The sequence below is a fragment of the Diadema setosum genome, chromosome 8 (genome assembly GCF_964275005.1).
Source record: "Diadema setosum chromosome 8, eeDiaSeto1, whole genome shotgun sequence".
In the NCBI taxonomy this organism is placed as follows: Eukaryota; Metazoa; Echinodermata; class Echinoidea; order Diadematoida; family Diadematidae; genus Diadema; species Diadema setosum.
Window position 1 is genome coordinate 34,781,731 of NC_092692.1, and position 15,594 is coordinate 34,797,324.

A 15,594-nucleotide genomic window follows, 5' to 3' on the forward strand; every position below is an offset into this window, starting at 1 on the left:
TGAGGCCAACTTTAGATGTACGATCCATATCCATGAATTAGGCACTAGAATAAGAATAAGAAAAAGAAACAAAGATTGGCAGATGTTTCATTCGAAATCGGACATGAAAAGTTCTCGACAAATTAAATGATGAGATCAGTCCCTATATCATATACATCCTAGAGCATACTCTCTCTCTAAAAAAAAAGAGTGAAAATCTTCATTCTTGAAGAAGTGAATAACAGAAAAGATGGATTTTGAGTGAAATTGGAGTGAATTTTGAGTTCATTTTCACTAATTTTGGAGTGAACTCAGGGATCATTCTTCATTTTCACTCAAAGTTCACTCCAATTTCACTCGAAACTCACTCTTTTTTGTTATTCACTCCTTCAAGAGTGAACATTTCTACGGAAATTGCGAACGAACTCCTTATCAAAGATAAAAGTGTTAAATATATTATACAACTAAGCCTGCAATGATTAAAGGGATGATACAGTATTGGTGGAGATGAGAATTGGGCTTTTAACTTTTCTAACCAAGAAAACTCCTAACAGTACAGAGCATGCCATTTAAAGAGGAATTCAAAGTTTATTTGATGAAAATCAGGTTTGGAATGACTGAAACATCCAAAAACAAAGTAAAACAAAGCGATCATAATAAAGTGTGGGTCCCACACTTTATTAGAATTGCTATGTTTGTTTGTTTTTTGGATATCTCAGCCATTTCAAAACCAATTTTCGTTTAATAAATGTTGAATTCTTCATAGAATTACATGGTCTTTCATATTTCATAAGAGGTTTCTCATTATCTCACCAAAAAATGTTAGAAACCTGAAATTAGGTCTCAACCAAAATTATCCGATCCCTTTAAATCAAGCTTATTCACCATTACTGTAGGCTTTTGAGAATATATGAAGAGTTTGTTTGGAAAAACCGATAAGTCCATATTTGCCAAATGGAGATATTTGCGATTAAAGGTCTAGAAAAATAAAGAGAATAATAAGAATTTTTTTTGCTACTTTTGACCATAACTTCAAGAATGTACCTTTATGTGTAGTGACCAATAAGGTATTATTTTGTACTTTATGACAGAGACCGTACTTCAAAATCTTCCAAAATGGACTTATCGGTTTTTGCAAACAAACTCTTCATATTGACATCAGACTTAAAAATAATATGAAATATTCATTTACTTTCGAAAGATAGGATCTGTACATGGCCGACGGAACGGGGGGGGGGGGGGGGGGGAGAAGGCGGCCTCCCCCTCACTTTTTTGCACCAAATACAAAGGAATACATATAAGGTGTCACCATTTTGCCCCCCCCCCCCACTTTTATCCAGGGGGGTGTTTCATCAACGTTTGTCGGCGCTGGCAACTTGAATCACCATAGTAACAGTCAGTGACCAGAGCATCTCAGCCAATCAAAACCACAGATTTCGTTGAAATTGGTCAGCGCCGAGTTGTCGGCGCTTACAAGCGTTGATGAAACACCCCCCAGGAAGTGCGTAAGTGGCACTAGAAAAAAAAAATAAATAGAAACCTTGAAGTGTGAGCGTGGTAAGGTTATATTTTTGCGCTAAAGACCTCCCCCCCCCCTTCTTCTTCTTCTTCTTCTTTTGCTTGTCAGCTGAAGAAACTCGGAAGTGCCATCAGAAGTTGCCCTGAAGGCCTTTTTTTTTGGTTTTGTTTTGTTTTTGTTTTTTTTGCTTGTTAGTTCGTGAAACCCGGATGTGCCCCCCCCCCCCCAAAAAAAAAAATGAAAACGTTCCACCGGCGGTGCTGTAGAATAGTTTGTTTATTGCATCAAAGGTTTGGAGAATACGATTAGTGATATTAATCATGGGCCTCATAATCCTACCTTCGAGTTCTAACTAAAGGGGGGGGGGGGGGTTGGTCAGACAGAGAATGTTTGGACAAATAATTAGAAGGAGTATTTTTTCCACAGAATATCGCATCTTCAAAATAAAATAGATGACAAAAAAAAAAATCCCATAATCGAATCATGCTTACAGAGACTCCAACCCCAAGCACCTTCTGATCTGGAGATTCTCCCGTCCGAAACCCCTAGCAAACGGGAGATTCCAAGTTGATGTATGCGAACCGCGAAGTTCCTAGGGTTCTAGATGTTCTCTGGTGCTATCTAAGGCTTATTTTTTCAACATACGATAGCAATAAGTAAGAAATCCTTTCCACCGGGAGACACAGAGCCAGGGCGGGAGAAATCAAATCTCAAGCGGGAGAACGGGAGATTTTGCAAAAACGGGCTTTCGGCGGGAGATCTCCAGTCGAAAACGGGAGAGTTGGAGTCTCTGTGCTTACTTGGCTTTAAAAAAAAAACAAAAAAAAAAAACACATCCTATGTCATATAGTAATACAGGTATATGCACGACGGTGGTCAATCAGCAACATTACCAAAAGCAGATACACAATGTATTACACTCACTTTAGTAAGGGTACTAGGTCTCGCGCAGGGACCTAATGATCGCGCATAGCGTAACTGCGTATAGCAAGTGATATTACGCGTAGGACTAAGCGCAAAATTTGCCGATACGCCCATGGAATAAACATACCTGACTTACCGCTCAACATGAGAAGGAAGCAGGTAAGAAATTTTGATTTCCAACAAATTTTCCACTAAATTTCCAATTTTTTACCTTGTACAAACCTACCTTCCCTTAAAATCTGTTCTAAAGATGTTGTAGCCTAGACGTGTCGTCTCGCTTGTCTCGTTCGTAGTCGATAGAATTCGTAATTTGTTCGATCGATCGTTTACCACGTGACGTCATCATACACAAGAACAATGTATACTGCCAGCTACGCTGAAATACTGTTAATAAATGTTGTTTTAAGTCAAATTTTAACACAACGATTATAATATTACAAAGGAATAAATATTTCAGTCTATCGAAGTTGAAGTGTGATTTCAATTTGAATTTGCTTGTGATTTCTTGCGCTAACTTGTGATATATTTGTGACAGGGGAGGGCCATAATGATACTGAAGAAAACAAATTAGATGAGAGTGTGACAAATGGGTGACGAAAATGAGAGGGTGACGAATGGGTGAGCACACACACAAACACACACACTAAAAATATATGTTCATATTTTATTTTTTTTCCATTTTATATTACGTGTATATTATTGGTTAAAGTGATTAGAAATATTGTAAGAAAACTTTCTAAATGAAAATCATTAACGATTATGAAAATATCAATGATAAAAATAATGATAATAAGAATGATAAAATGACGATGGTGGTGGAAGTGATAATAATAATAATGAAAATGATAATGATGATGATGATTATGATGATCGATGATGGTGGTGGTGATAATAGTAAGAATGATAATAATAATAATAATAATAATAATAATAATAATAATAGCACATATAATAATACTAATAATAGTAATAACACATAAAATAATAATAACAATAATATACACAAGTTAGGTAAAACTGCTGTTGCTTAACAGGGACAAATCTAATATCAAGTGAAAAAATATTCTACGAAAGCTGGAGCACGTTACAGCCGCAGAGGGGCAGACACTTTCACGCATGAAACTACAGAGGGCAGCTGCGCGATCTTTACATACCCCGAGAAATTGAACGCTTAAAAAAAAGTCCGACATGCAAACGGCGACAGCGCACTACTCCGTCATCGTATCATCAGGAGATTCTGGGAGGTGATTTTTCTGCATTTTTGTGATATTCATTGAGAAATTCAGGTACGATTATGGAATAACTTCTATTATAAGAGCATTTCAAATTTTCGTGCGCGATATCTAGACCCTTCAACCATACATCAACCATGTACTTTCGACGGTTTCAGGATCGTTTTGCGCTATAGCGCTCGCTGAGGATGCGGCAGCTGGTATAACGCCATCTACGTTCGCGTCAGGTAACTATAGCAGCATTCCTTCAGTACAAATATCCTCAGTCAAAATGTCATATCGAGACCTCAGAAGTAAGTCTTTATTCTCACTCTTTATATCATTCAGTTCATATTTAATTGCGCCTGAATATGCTGCTCAGACTTTGTAGACCGTACTTACTTATTTTTGTATGATTTTATCCCCATAATTGTATAGTTTGTGTTTATTACTTATTTACTACGGTCCACAGTTTGTGTACGTAAACTGAATGAGCAGAACGCCGCAACTATGGCGGTCAATTTACCGAGTGTGCCGTGCCCTGTCTGTCGTTTCGCCCCCCATGCATGCCATGCCCATGGGCAATGACATTCGTAATGTAGTCCTAACTGTTAGACCTTAAACATGTCTACGCAGTGTTGCAGTTAAGGATTGCACTTCTGCACTAGTAGTGGTAGCCCCTTGAGGCCTTGGGTTATTCAACTCCTTGAATGAATTAAGGCCTTGTTGATTGATTCAGATCATGAGATAGGCATCGACATTCCTATTTTAATTTCACGGTAACTATACACAGCCCAGTCGCCGCTGTACATACGTAGCGCGTAGCGTATTAACAGCGTCTGGTCGGGCCAATTTCACGGTAGATCACGTGTAGGCCCCCCAAGTCTGTTAGCCTGCCCGTTAGATGGTTCTACATACCGGTATGATCTAGGCTAATGTCAAGTATGACGACAAGTAACGTTTGATAGAGTCGCACTCTTAGTCTTAAGTCTTAGTAGAGAGTTGTCTAACAGTTATGTAACTCTCTTAGAATCTTTGTTTCTGAGATTGGTTAGGCCTAGGCCCCTACATCATGTTTAATATGACCGAGTGAAGACATGTAACGGTTAGGGTCTAACTTTATGTAACGTTAGGACCTAGGCCTATACATGTAGTAATAGATCGACACGTGTACGGTGAATCTTTCTGTGGTGCATGCTACCATACATGCTCCAGAAAATAACTTTACACTAAGGCAGTAGGCCTTCAGAGATTATGCTCAGGACAAAGCCATTGTAGACACTAATTGTTTAATTTGATCAATACATAGATTCTACAAGTGTTTAGCTACTGTGCACTCCCGTTGTAATGAACATGGATATAACGAAATTCCATTTTCAACAAAATAAAAATTCAGGCCACAATATTATTCATTATCTTTCCTTTGGCTTTTATTGTTATTTTGTTCGGCTGTAACAAAATTTCAATATAATAATGAAAGAAAACAGCCGGTCCGGAGGACGTCGTTATAATGGGAGTCCCCTGTATTATTGTTGAATCAACACACTACTGACTGTCAGCTGTTTGTGACACTGTTCATGCCCCCTTTCTCCATTCCAGATTTCACTGAGATGATGCGGGCGTTGGGTTATCCACGCCTCATCTCTATGGAAAATTTCCGCACACCAAACTTTGCGCTGGTGGCAGAAGTCTTGATCTGGCTTGTCAAGAGGTAATATATATCAGAGACAGAAACAAAGTTTCAGCCAGACACAACCTAGCAAGCTCATACACTTTACAGTGTGTAGAATAAAAGCATGTGTAATGAATCAAAGCAATTGTTATACATTTGTTATGATGTGTGGGCTTATAACATGAGTGTATGAGTGTGGGTGGTTTACTTACAAATGTAGTTAGTAGTTACCTGGGTTCGTTCATGCAAATTACCATGGGCACAAAGATTGGAATCAGGGGGAATTTAAATTGATGACATGTTTGTCTCAACCCATCAAAAAATCTTGTCATTTTGCTCATGTTTAGTACATTTACCTGCTCTGTTGTGAATTGGTTACTATCATAATCTGTTCTTGTTGGCATACAAGTTTTGTAGTGTGAAGTGACGGTGCGTAGTGTGAGATCATTCTGTGTGCACATCAGGTATATTATGTGTGCCTTCATGTCAAGAATGAGTAAAGGTTTCCACCTTTAAGTTATAATACTGCCTCCATCTATTCTGAATATTTTCTGTGTCATTTACAAATGTAGACATACGTACATATAGATTTTACACATATGTAGCAATTTAACATGCATGACTCGATATTGTTTTGTTTTCTGCTCAGGTATGACCCCAATGCAGATATTCCAACCGACACGGACTCGGAGCAGGATCGAGTCATATTCATCAAGTCAGCGGCACAGTTTATGGTCAGTTGATGGGAGATCACAAGTTCTCTCTTGTACATTCAAGCTTAGATGTTGAAGTGTATGAAGCTGTTTGTGTATTGGAGCAGAGACTTTTTATGAACTGTGGAATTGCTGTCAATTGTAACCCCATGGCCCATGATATATGATGCAAACTAAAACCAAACCAACTTTTGATGATGCATTGGCCTGCTGTATACACAATGCCCTTTTCTATAAATGTGCAAAGGGATTTTAAGTGAACGCACTTGATAAATTACAGTCCCCAGAGTAGGGCTTGGAATTGAATGAAATACCTAAATTAAACTTTCGTGGGGGTTAGTTTTCTGGAAAAAAAAAATGTTTACTTTGGGAAAGTAAATGCATGCACACACATCAAATGAATAGGAAAAATTTAGGCCCAATTTGAAGAAGTGTAATAAACAGAAACAACCTAATGATACAGCATCTTAGCTACTTTTCTGTCCCCACCCAACGTGTATTCACGCCGGCACACACATACACACTTTACCCTTTTTCTCACACCAACAGGCAACCAAGGCGCACATCAAACTCAACACAAAGAAGCTGTACCAGGCAGACGGCTACGCCGTCAAGGAACTCCTCAAGGTCACCTCCGTCCTCTACAACGCCATGAAGACGAAGGTTGGAGGTCAGGATGGGGACGATGAAGATGGCTCCAGTGCACTGTCATTTGACATCTCCACCAAGGTAAGCCACGGCATCCTCCTTGACAGATTTATGTAAAGGGAAATGGGGGGGGGGGGGGGGTATTTTGTGTACAATACATAGGAATATGTAAGGTGTAACCACTCTCGCCCACTTTTTTTTTTACACTGGAAGTGGCACCTGAAGAAAACAAAAACAAAAACAGAATGTGGTTTACTTTGGCAAGTTGTTCATAAGCAATTCTTTCTTTCTTTCTTTCTTTCTTTCTTTTTTTTTTGTAGAAGATGAAACCTTGAAGTGGGAGAGCATGGGCAAGGATGTTTTTATTTGTTTATTGTTTTCTTTTTTTGCTTGTTAGCTGATGAAACCTAGAAGTGGCACCAGAAATATAAACTGGACCCCCCCCCTCCCCCTTTGAAAACGTGGCACTTGCCATGATGTATCTCTGCAGATGATTTTGAAGACATTGATAGATGATAAAAACTTGATAAGGAAATGATTTTTTTTTTTTTTTTTTGCATGGAAACAAAGATGCTGTTTGTTTTACAGTGATTTCCTGTACGCATTGATACTCAAAATTTATCATATTCAATAATTCTTGAAGTAAACATCTTGAGAGAGTGAGAAGTATTTTGATTCGTCCTCTATCTGTTCTTTTACTTGTTTACAAAACAAAAATGAACAAAGAAGAAAGATAACAATAAATGTAGTCATGACGTGTTCATACGCACTCTGAACGAAGGGCGTGCTCTGTTCAGGCATCGCACTGCATAGCTGGAAGCTGATGACGTAAAGAAAAGGTTTCGTTATTGTGAAATTCAGTGATTTTCCCCATGCGTGCACAATAATGGGTGGAAATTAGCTGCTTGGCTGAGGTCTGGACTCTATGAGTGCTTTTCTAGTAGCTGTTTGTTTTCATTTTCCTTCTGCATTTATGTTTGCAGATTCAAGACTTAAAAGCATCAAGACAGCTGGCCTCAGAGATCACATCTAAGGGAGCGAGTCTCTACGACCTTTTAGGCAAGGAGGTGGAGCTAAGGGTAAGAATCCAGTGGTAAACTCTGTGTAGTCTGAAGCTTATTTAGTAATGTCGCCAAGCATCAACTTTCTGCTCTGTCAGTTGTTAAATTACGTAGTTCTCCTGAGTGTAGGTTTTCCAGTGATATCATTGTGTGTCAGTTCAATTTCAGAAACGTAGCAGAGGAAGAGTTTAATGGAAAGTGGACCACCTTACATAATACATATAATAGGAAAATGGCATTTGAAGTTCTGATCCATCAAAGTTTGGTTTGTTGATTCAAGCTAACACATGCTAAACAACAACAACAACAAAAAGGCCCCCCTAAACAAACGGAACCTAATTTGAAATCATTCCTAGTTCTCCAGAATGTAGGTTTTCCAGTGATATCATTGTGTGTCAGTTCAATTCCAGAAATGTAGCAGAGGAAGAGTTTAATAGAAAGTGGACCACCTTACATAATACATTCATAGGAAAATGGCATTTGAAGTTCTGATCCATCAAAGTTTGCTTTGTTGATTCAAGCTAACACATGCTAAACAACAGCAACAACAACAAAAAGGCCCCCTAAACAAACAGAACCTAATTTGAAATCATTCCTAGTTCTCCAGAATGTAGGTTTTCCAGTGATATCATTGTGTGTCAGTTCAATTCCAGAAACGTAGCAGAGGAAGAGTTTAATTGAAGGTGGACCACCTTACATAATACATTCATAGGAAAATGGCATTTGAAGTTCTGATCCATCAAAGTTTGCTTTGTTGATTCAAGCTAACACATGCTAAACAACAACAACAACAACAAAAAGGCCCCCTAAACAAACAAAACCTAATTTGAAATCATTCCTACACAAAGATAGGAAAACATGTAGTCAAGGGGTCAAATTTTTGATTTGTGAACAATTTATCTTTTTTTTTTTGATAATTCACCTGAAATGCTTCTCTGTGCATATAATTAAGTTGAATGTCATCTAAGTACCAGTAATCTTTTATATATACTTGGTGAGGGAAATACTATGTACACCATATCAGGTACATGTAAAGTGAGCTACATTGTACAGAAATATTCTTGTATGCATAAACACCAAGTGTTCACATGATGTGTGTACCTCTTACTCATCGTATTCATCGACAATGTATTTGGGATGATAACTTTTGCCCAAATATGTTGTTCCCTATTGACGTAGCACATTGCACATTGGACGTGTGTTTGGAAGTGGTTACTTGACGTGCTCAATCTTTGTGCATGCTTTTTTTGCCTGACTCAGGAGATACGAACAATGGCCATCAACAAACCTCTAGAAATCAATGAGATCGAGCATGGTCTGAAGAATAGCATCAAGGCAGTGGAGGTAAGAGTGTAGGCAATACACACCCTTGTGATTAGTTTCAACTGTAGCAGATCCGTTTCAGTTGTTTTTTGTTTGTTTTTATTTTTGTTAAAGATGTTACCTTTATGTATGTGTGTGCGCATATGCATACTGTATAAGCTGCTATTTTTGCAAGGGTTTAATTTTCGCGAATTTCGCGAATCCATGTTGGACCGCGAATTTAACAACACGCAAAAATGTCGCCATGCGCTAAAGGCTACCAGTGCACTTGCAAACCTTTGTGTCAGTTAGCGAAAACAACATCTTGCGAAAATGTCAATGACCTGCTCATTCACGTAAATATCTGTGCCAGAAAATAACAGCTTATAGAGTAGTTGTGATTCTGATCTTAAAAGTGCAAAGACCTCATTTGAGACTTTATACATACTGTATTTAAGTGAATAATATTAATTGTTTTGTTCTTTATGTTGAATTTGATATATATGGATTATAGTAACTGTATACACATTCATAAATGTTTCCACAGGAAGAAATATGTCTTATTAAAGTGGTTTAGTATCAGTTTTGCCTTGTTTCTTTTGCCACATCTTTCTTTATTTTCTTTTTCTTTAATGAGACTGTTATGCAGAAAGAACCCTGACACAGTTTGAATAAATATTTAGTGCAAAAAGTGCCAAGGTCTCTTTGAAATTTCACTGTATAAATGTATTATTATTGTTATGATGATGATGATGATGATGATGATGATGATTATGATTATTATTATTATTATTATGATTATGATTATTATTATTATTATTATTATTATTATTATTATTATTATTATTATTATTATTATTATTATTATTATTATTATATCATCTTCATCATCATTGTTATCTATAAACTCTCTCCCAGCAACAAGTGAAGAAGACTCAGAAGATGCTGGAGAATGTGGCATCGGACGAAGCCAACCTGGAGGCCAAGATTGACAAGAAGAAATCCGAGCAGGAGCGAAACTTGAAGCGCCTCCAGACTCTCCAGTCGGTGAGACCGGCGTTCATGGACGAGTACGAGAAGCTGGAGGGGGATCTCCAGAAGCAGTACGAGGTGAGATCAGATTCGCTGTCAGAGATTTGCTTGCAATTTTCACATTTCACAATCCATGCGTCCTCATTCGGTTCAGTGTGACAGTCCAGTTAATGTGCTGCTTTCTGGGAGATGAGTCAACACCCACACAGGCTAGGTTTAGGTAGCTAGGCTAGACAAATCGAGAAATACGGTTTGTGTCCTATCCTCTGCGGGTTAGTTAAATATTTCTTTATTTGGTTGACTTTAAATCTGCAAAACTCACTGGGTCTGCCATCTTGAAAACGGTTGTCGACTTGTAAACAGTAGGGGAACTCCAGTAGTAGTGGTGTGCCTTACTACCTTCAGTGCATGTACAGGGTAGCCTCCCTGTTGTTGACCCAGAAGTGGGAAAAAAGGCCTCTTTTGGTATGGGAGGTTGGTGGTGCATGGACCGTGAAACGGTAGAATTTATCCTGCACTGTTGGTAGTGATGATGATGATGATGATGATGATGCATACAAATTTGAAAACCCTGCGCAGTGTTAAAGTCAGGCACTCTACATGTAAGAGAGCAGATAAAATAGCCAAATAATGTGCTTACTTGCTACATTGTATGTTATGTCGTGCTATATCTTGCTATATTGTATTTATAAAGCTATATTTATGTTGGTTATGTTCATTTGCTGATGCCATGTGTGAAGCTTTCAGTATTACATTTGTGGAAAATGATGACATAGTTTAGAATAATTTTATGTACAGAACCTCATTGCTTTTTGTGTCACATGTAACAGATGTAAATTATGTCATTGTGATCGGGAGTATTTGATAAAAAACTGAGTAGCTTTGTTGAATTCTTTCGCTCCTGCACAGATATTTATTGAGAGATACCGCAACCTCACATACCTGGAACAGCAGCTGGAAGAGTACAGCAGAGCGGAACAGGACAGGTTTGAGGTAGGATCTCTAGTCCGACATTCCCTGCTAAAAGCTGACTTACACAGTAGTGAAGCGTTACACTGCTGAATCATGTGTCTTAGTGTTTCAGCATCACAGCAAGGAATGCCGAAAGCTGGTGTTAAGAATTCATATCACTGTTTGATACCAAATTACATCTTGGTTGTATACTAATGTCTCAGAAGTAGGAAGTACTGTAGAACTGGAAACACTTTTGCTGCTTGAGAATTTCGTGAGTTGGAGCCAACGGTCTTTTTTGCGGCATGAAGCATTCAATGCATTGTGTGAAAAAAATTTTCACATGTGTTTTACTTTTGCAAATCTTGGCTTTAATTGTGTAAAATCATGAAAGAAATAGTGATAAGATATGGATTTCATTTTCATCACAAATACTGCAGACTGACTTCATGCAAAACTGTTTCTGTTTTTTTACATGCGTACATTTCAATTAACACCACATGAACAATAGAAATATTAGGATATGATTTCTTTTCATGTTGTAATGCCCAACATCTTCACTCTCGCTTTTTCTGTGTTGCTGTCTCGCCAATGTTTCCTATGTTTCTGGTGTAGGTTACAGTAAAGTTTTATTTCAGAATAACTAACATGCAGATATAATGTGTGTACCATGAAGATGCATGTGAGTGTGTCCCTCTATCTTTCTCACACTTAACTGTCTTACTATCGTTTGGTATACTTCTGGTATAGATTAAAGGGATGGTACAGTATTGGTGGAGATTAAAATTGGGCTTTAACTTTTTTTGCGCAATTCCAAGAAAACACTTATGAAATAATACAGAACATACCATTTTAAGAGGAATTCAAAGTATATTTGATGAAAATCGGGTTTGGAAAAGCTGAAACATCCAAAAACAAAGTAAAACAAAGTGATCATAATAAAATGTGGGTCCCACACTTTATTAGGATCACTCTGTTTTAGATATCTCAGCCATTTCAAAATAAATTTTCATCAAAGAACATTGAAATCCTCATGGAATTACATGCTCTTTCATACCTCACAAGAGGTTTCTCACTATCTCCACAAAAAATGGTAAAAACCTGAAGTTAAGTCTCAACCAAAACTATATGATCCCTTTAAAACAGAATGTTAGGAATATTTCATATCAAGCGATATAGATACTGTATATGAGCGTATGGAAATGGTGTTGCAACCCACGTTATATATCTCTCTGTTTCTCTTACTGTCTTGCCATTGTTGGTATGTTTTATTTCACGCTATATGATATACTGTAAAAGTAGATATTTTCATGTGAGCAATTTTTCGCATGTTTTTGATTCTGCGGATTCAAGACATCGGCTACAGAAACATATGGCATGCTTTTATTTTTTGCGCTGGTTTCTTGTTGCGTGAAATGCACGAAATTTTCAAACTGCGAAAATTTCCACTCTTAGAGTAGACATATTTTTACCATGATAGTGTTGCAGCGTACATGATATATTTCTCTTTCTCTATATGTCTCACTATCTCCCGTATCCACAGGAGACGGAGAACACCTTGAAGAGGATGCAGACCAGGTTACGGGAGGAGGAGGACCGCATCAAGATGTCGGACGAGATCCTGGGCGACGAGGAGATGAACGTCGTGGAGGATGGCGAGGAGAGCGAGAGCGATGAAGAAGAGGAGGAGGAGGAAGAGGACGAAGAGGAGACTGCTCCTGGGAGGGGCAAATTCAGACAACGTAAGCGATGCAGTTCCATCACCATGGCAACAGTTATCAGCTGTGGTTTTGAAATCCATAACATGGTGTTCAGTTACTAGGCTCACGATCTAAATGTTGATTAGGTAATACAATGTACATCATATTTCATAAAGATGAAATTATGCAAATTTTATACATACACTATGTCTTTGCAGATAATTGTAGGATTTTTGTTTTTTCATAGTTGAAGGAAATTAGTAGATGCATAAGTGAAGCAGCAGAATCACATGCTACATGCACTGCAAGTACTTTATTGGTTAATCCTAATCAGGCTGGGCTTTTTTGGCTGTGCTAAATCCATGGGGGGGGGGGGGGAGGGGTGGGGAGGTAGGGTGGGCAGAATCTGTGTGCAAGTCATATGAATGCCTTTACATGTTACAATGATATCAGATTACTGTATTCTGCCTTTCAATAGTATCAACTCCTCTGCTGTTCTATGGTGCTGTTAGCAGTATTCTTTTCTTTTTTTGCTCAAACATTTTTACAAAGTAGGCCTATAGTAACTTTTCGTAGTATTTTCCTACTTAACAAAAATTACATTCTGTTTTAATTATATTTGCAGCTATTCAGCAAAAACATCCAAGAGTGTTCGGCAACATGGGCGCTGACCTCAGTGATGATGTAAGTACTTTGAGTTCTGATCATCCAGCTAATCAAAAATGGAAGTGATAATACACTTTTCTTTTCTTCGTAGCGTCTACAGCTGTGTCACATTGTGAGAGATGCCTCTTTGTACTAGGAGATGAAAATACAGGAGAGGTGGAATTAAAAAAAAAAAAAAAAAAAAGATTGAGAGATAAGGATATCAATGCATGATTGAAAATGGTAGTTGACACAAAAAGATATACTGAGAGCCAGAGAGTATGGCACTGGTAAAACAGGCACAGTGGACTCCTGTTGTAACAAACACGCTTATATCAACAAAATTCTTGTTACCATATCAACAAAATTCTTGTTACCACAAAGGGAAAAATTCAGGTCTCAGAATTATCATCTCTATTATCTTTTTATGCTTTACCATTTGGTTATAATGAAATTTTGATGGAACAAAAGAAAACTGCTGGTCACGGCAACTGTATTGTAATGGGAGTGCACTGTGTGTTTTAAGTTGAAGAATGCTTTTGCTGCTTTTGATCTGTTTGATTAAAAACCACTCATAAATTGTGTGTGTTTCTGTGTGTGCATGCATGTGTGCGTATGCCTGTGTGTGTATGTGTGTGTCTGTGTGTGTGTGTGTGTATACATGAAGCATTTGCTTTTGTGTCGTGTAATTATTTATAAGTGATTTGTTTAACTTGATACTGTCCTTTTCTTAAAGAGCTTTGTCATAATATCCAGCTTCAGAAATAATTGTTTGGTGATGTTTTTAGTGACGTGGACATCCATATTGTCATTTCAAAAGTGCTGTCTTTTTTTTTTTTTTGCATATTGAATGATTCGATTTTTGCTTCTCTTATTCTCATCCGTCCAGGAGAGTGGGTCGTCAATAGACGACAACGACAGCATCAGTGTCGATGAGGACGATCTCCTTGACGACCAGGATGGTGATAGTGACGACCTGAAGGTGGAGGGAACGGGAGGGAAACCAGTTCAGGAGGACAGCGACGATGACTTCTAGGGCAAAAAGAAAGAAGAAAACTCTCGGAAAAACATTTTGAAAATACTGCCAAATCTGAATATGGTTGCAAAGCAGGCTGCAAACCTCCCATGGACAGAAGTGATCATCTTTTTGATCAAAACATGCAGCTCTTGTTCTTCAGATTTTGTCAGTCATCATGGCTACTGTATTTATTGATGAAGATTCACCAATTCCTGTAACATTGAACGTTGGTAACTAAACTATTATTGGTAGCTCTGCAATCAGTGGTAACCATCAGTGATTTCTTGTCCCTGACTGGCTGTGGGATGGTGTTGCTCTAGTAGTAAACATTCATTATTTAGTTGAATCAAGAAACAGGAATCAAACTCGCTTATTGCGACGTTTTGCCAATCGTTTCCCCAACTGGCAAAACATCGCAGCAAGTGAATTTGATTCCATGGCGAAACGTGGCAACGAGTGAGTTTGATTGCAGTTTCTTGATTCAACTAATGATTGATCTTGTACGTAATTGGACTGGATGAATGAGAAGACTTTACATCAATCTAGTTGTTCACTTTGATTGCAAAGTTGCCATTAATCGAAGGGATACCATAGTTTGTAAAACATGGCTCTGTTTCTTTGCCCTAATGACCAACAGGAAGGAAAGTGTGAGGGGAAGGGAGACAACAGGAAATTTATCTATGCTTGACTGTTAACGCAGAAGAGAATCAAGTCATTTTGTATTCTGCCTTTGATTACTGGTGCATCAGGTGCAGGGGCGGATCCAGGAATTCTGTAAAGGGGGGGGGGGGCGTGACTAATATTTCTGGTGCCACTTCCGGGTTTCATTGCAGTATTTTCTTTTTATTTTCTTTGTTTTTAACGAAAATTAAAGGGGGGGGGGCGTGCGCCGGTTGCGCCCCCCTCTGGATCCGCCACTGAGGTGTGATCAGGTTACTAGATTGTGTCTTTTGATAGCCATACTTTAGGTACAATTCGACCTCGATTATCCGGCCTCCTTTTATCCGGAAATCTCTATTATCCGGACGCGTTCACGAAGTGAAGGACTTTTTTTTTTTCATCCAAAAATTGAGCAAAAAACAGTGACTTTCATGGATCTATTTCACTAATTTCATAAGATGCGCATGATAGGTTTCTCAATATCTAATGAGGTAAAACATGTATGATTTTCACATAAAGATAAACTTTATTTTTGTGAAGAAGGGACTACAATTTTGCG

The 15,594-nt window shown here is 38.1% G+C and overlaps 1 protein-coding gene across 1 annotated transcript; it reads left to right on the forward strand.

Moving 5' to 3' along the window:
• The first annotated feature begins 3,895 nt into the window (after nucleotides 1–3,895).
• Nucleotides 3,896–15,149, forward strand: LOC140231459 (clusterin-associated protein 1-like). Its single transcript, XM_072311588.1, has 11 exons — nucleotides 3,896–3,947; nucleotides 5,233–5,344; nucleotides 5,955–6,039; nucleotides 6,568–6,747; nucleotides 7,650–7,745; nucleotides 8,988–9,071; nucleotides 9,948–10,139; nucleotides 10,971–11,054; nucleotides 12,556–12,754; nucleotides 13,338–13,396; nucleotides 14,247–15,149. Exons 1-11 carry the CDS (start codon nucleotides 3,926–3,928, stop codon nucleotides 14,391–14,393), a joined length of 1,260 nt encoding a protein of 419 aa, XP_072167689.1. The 5' UTR covers nucleotides 3,896–3,925; the 3' UTR covers nucleotides 14,394–15,149.
• Nucleotides 15,150–15,594: the final 445 nt, after the last annotated feature.

Bases quoted from the DNA above. Each gene is read 5' to 3' on its own strand.
- LOC140231459 (XM_072311588.1), top strand. From the start codon at position 3,926: ATGTCATATCGAGACCTCAGAA. The intron at 10,140-10,970 runs GTGAGATCAGAT...GCTCCTGCACAG, and splicing joins ATCTCCAGAAGCAGTACGAG to ATATTTATTGAGAGATACCG. The intron at 12,755-13,337 runs GTAAGCGATGCA...TTATATTTGCAG, and splicing joins GAGGGGCAAATTCAGACAAC to CTATTCAGCAAAAACATCCA.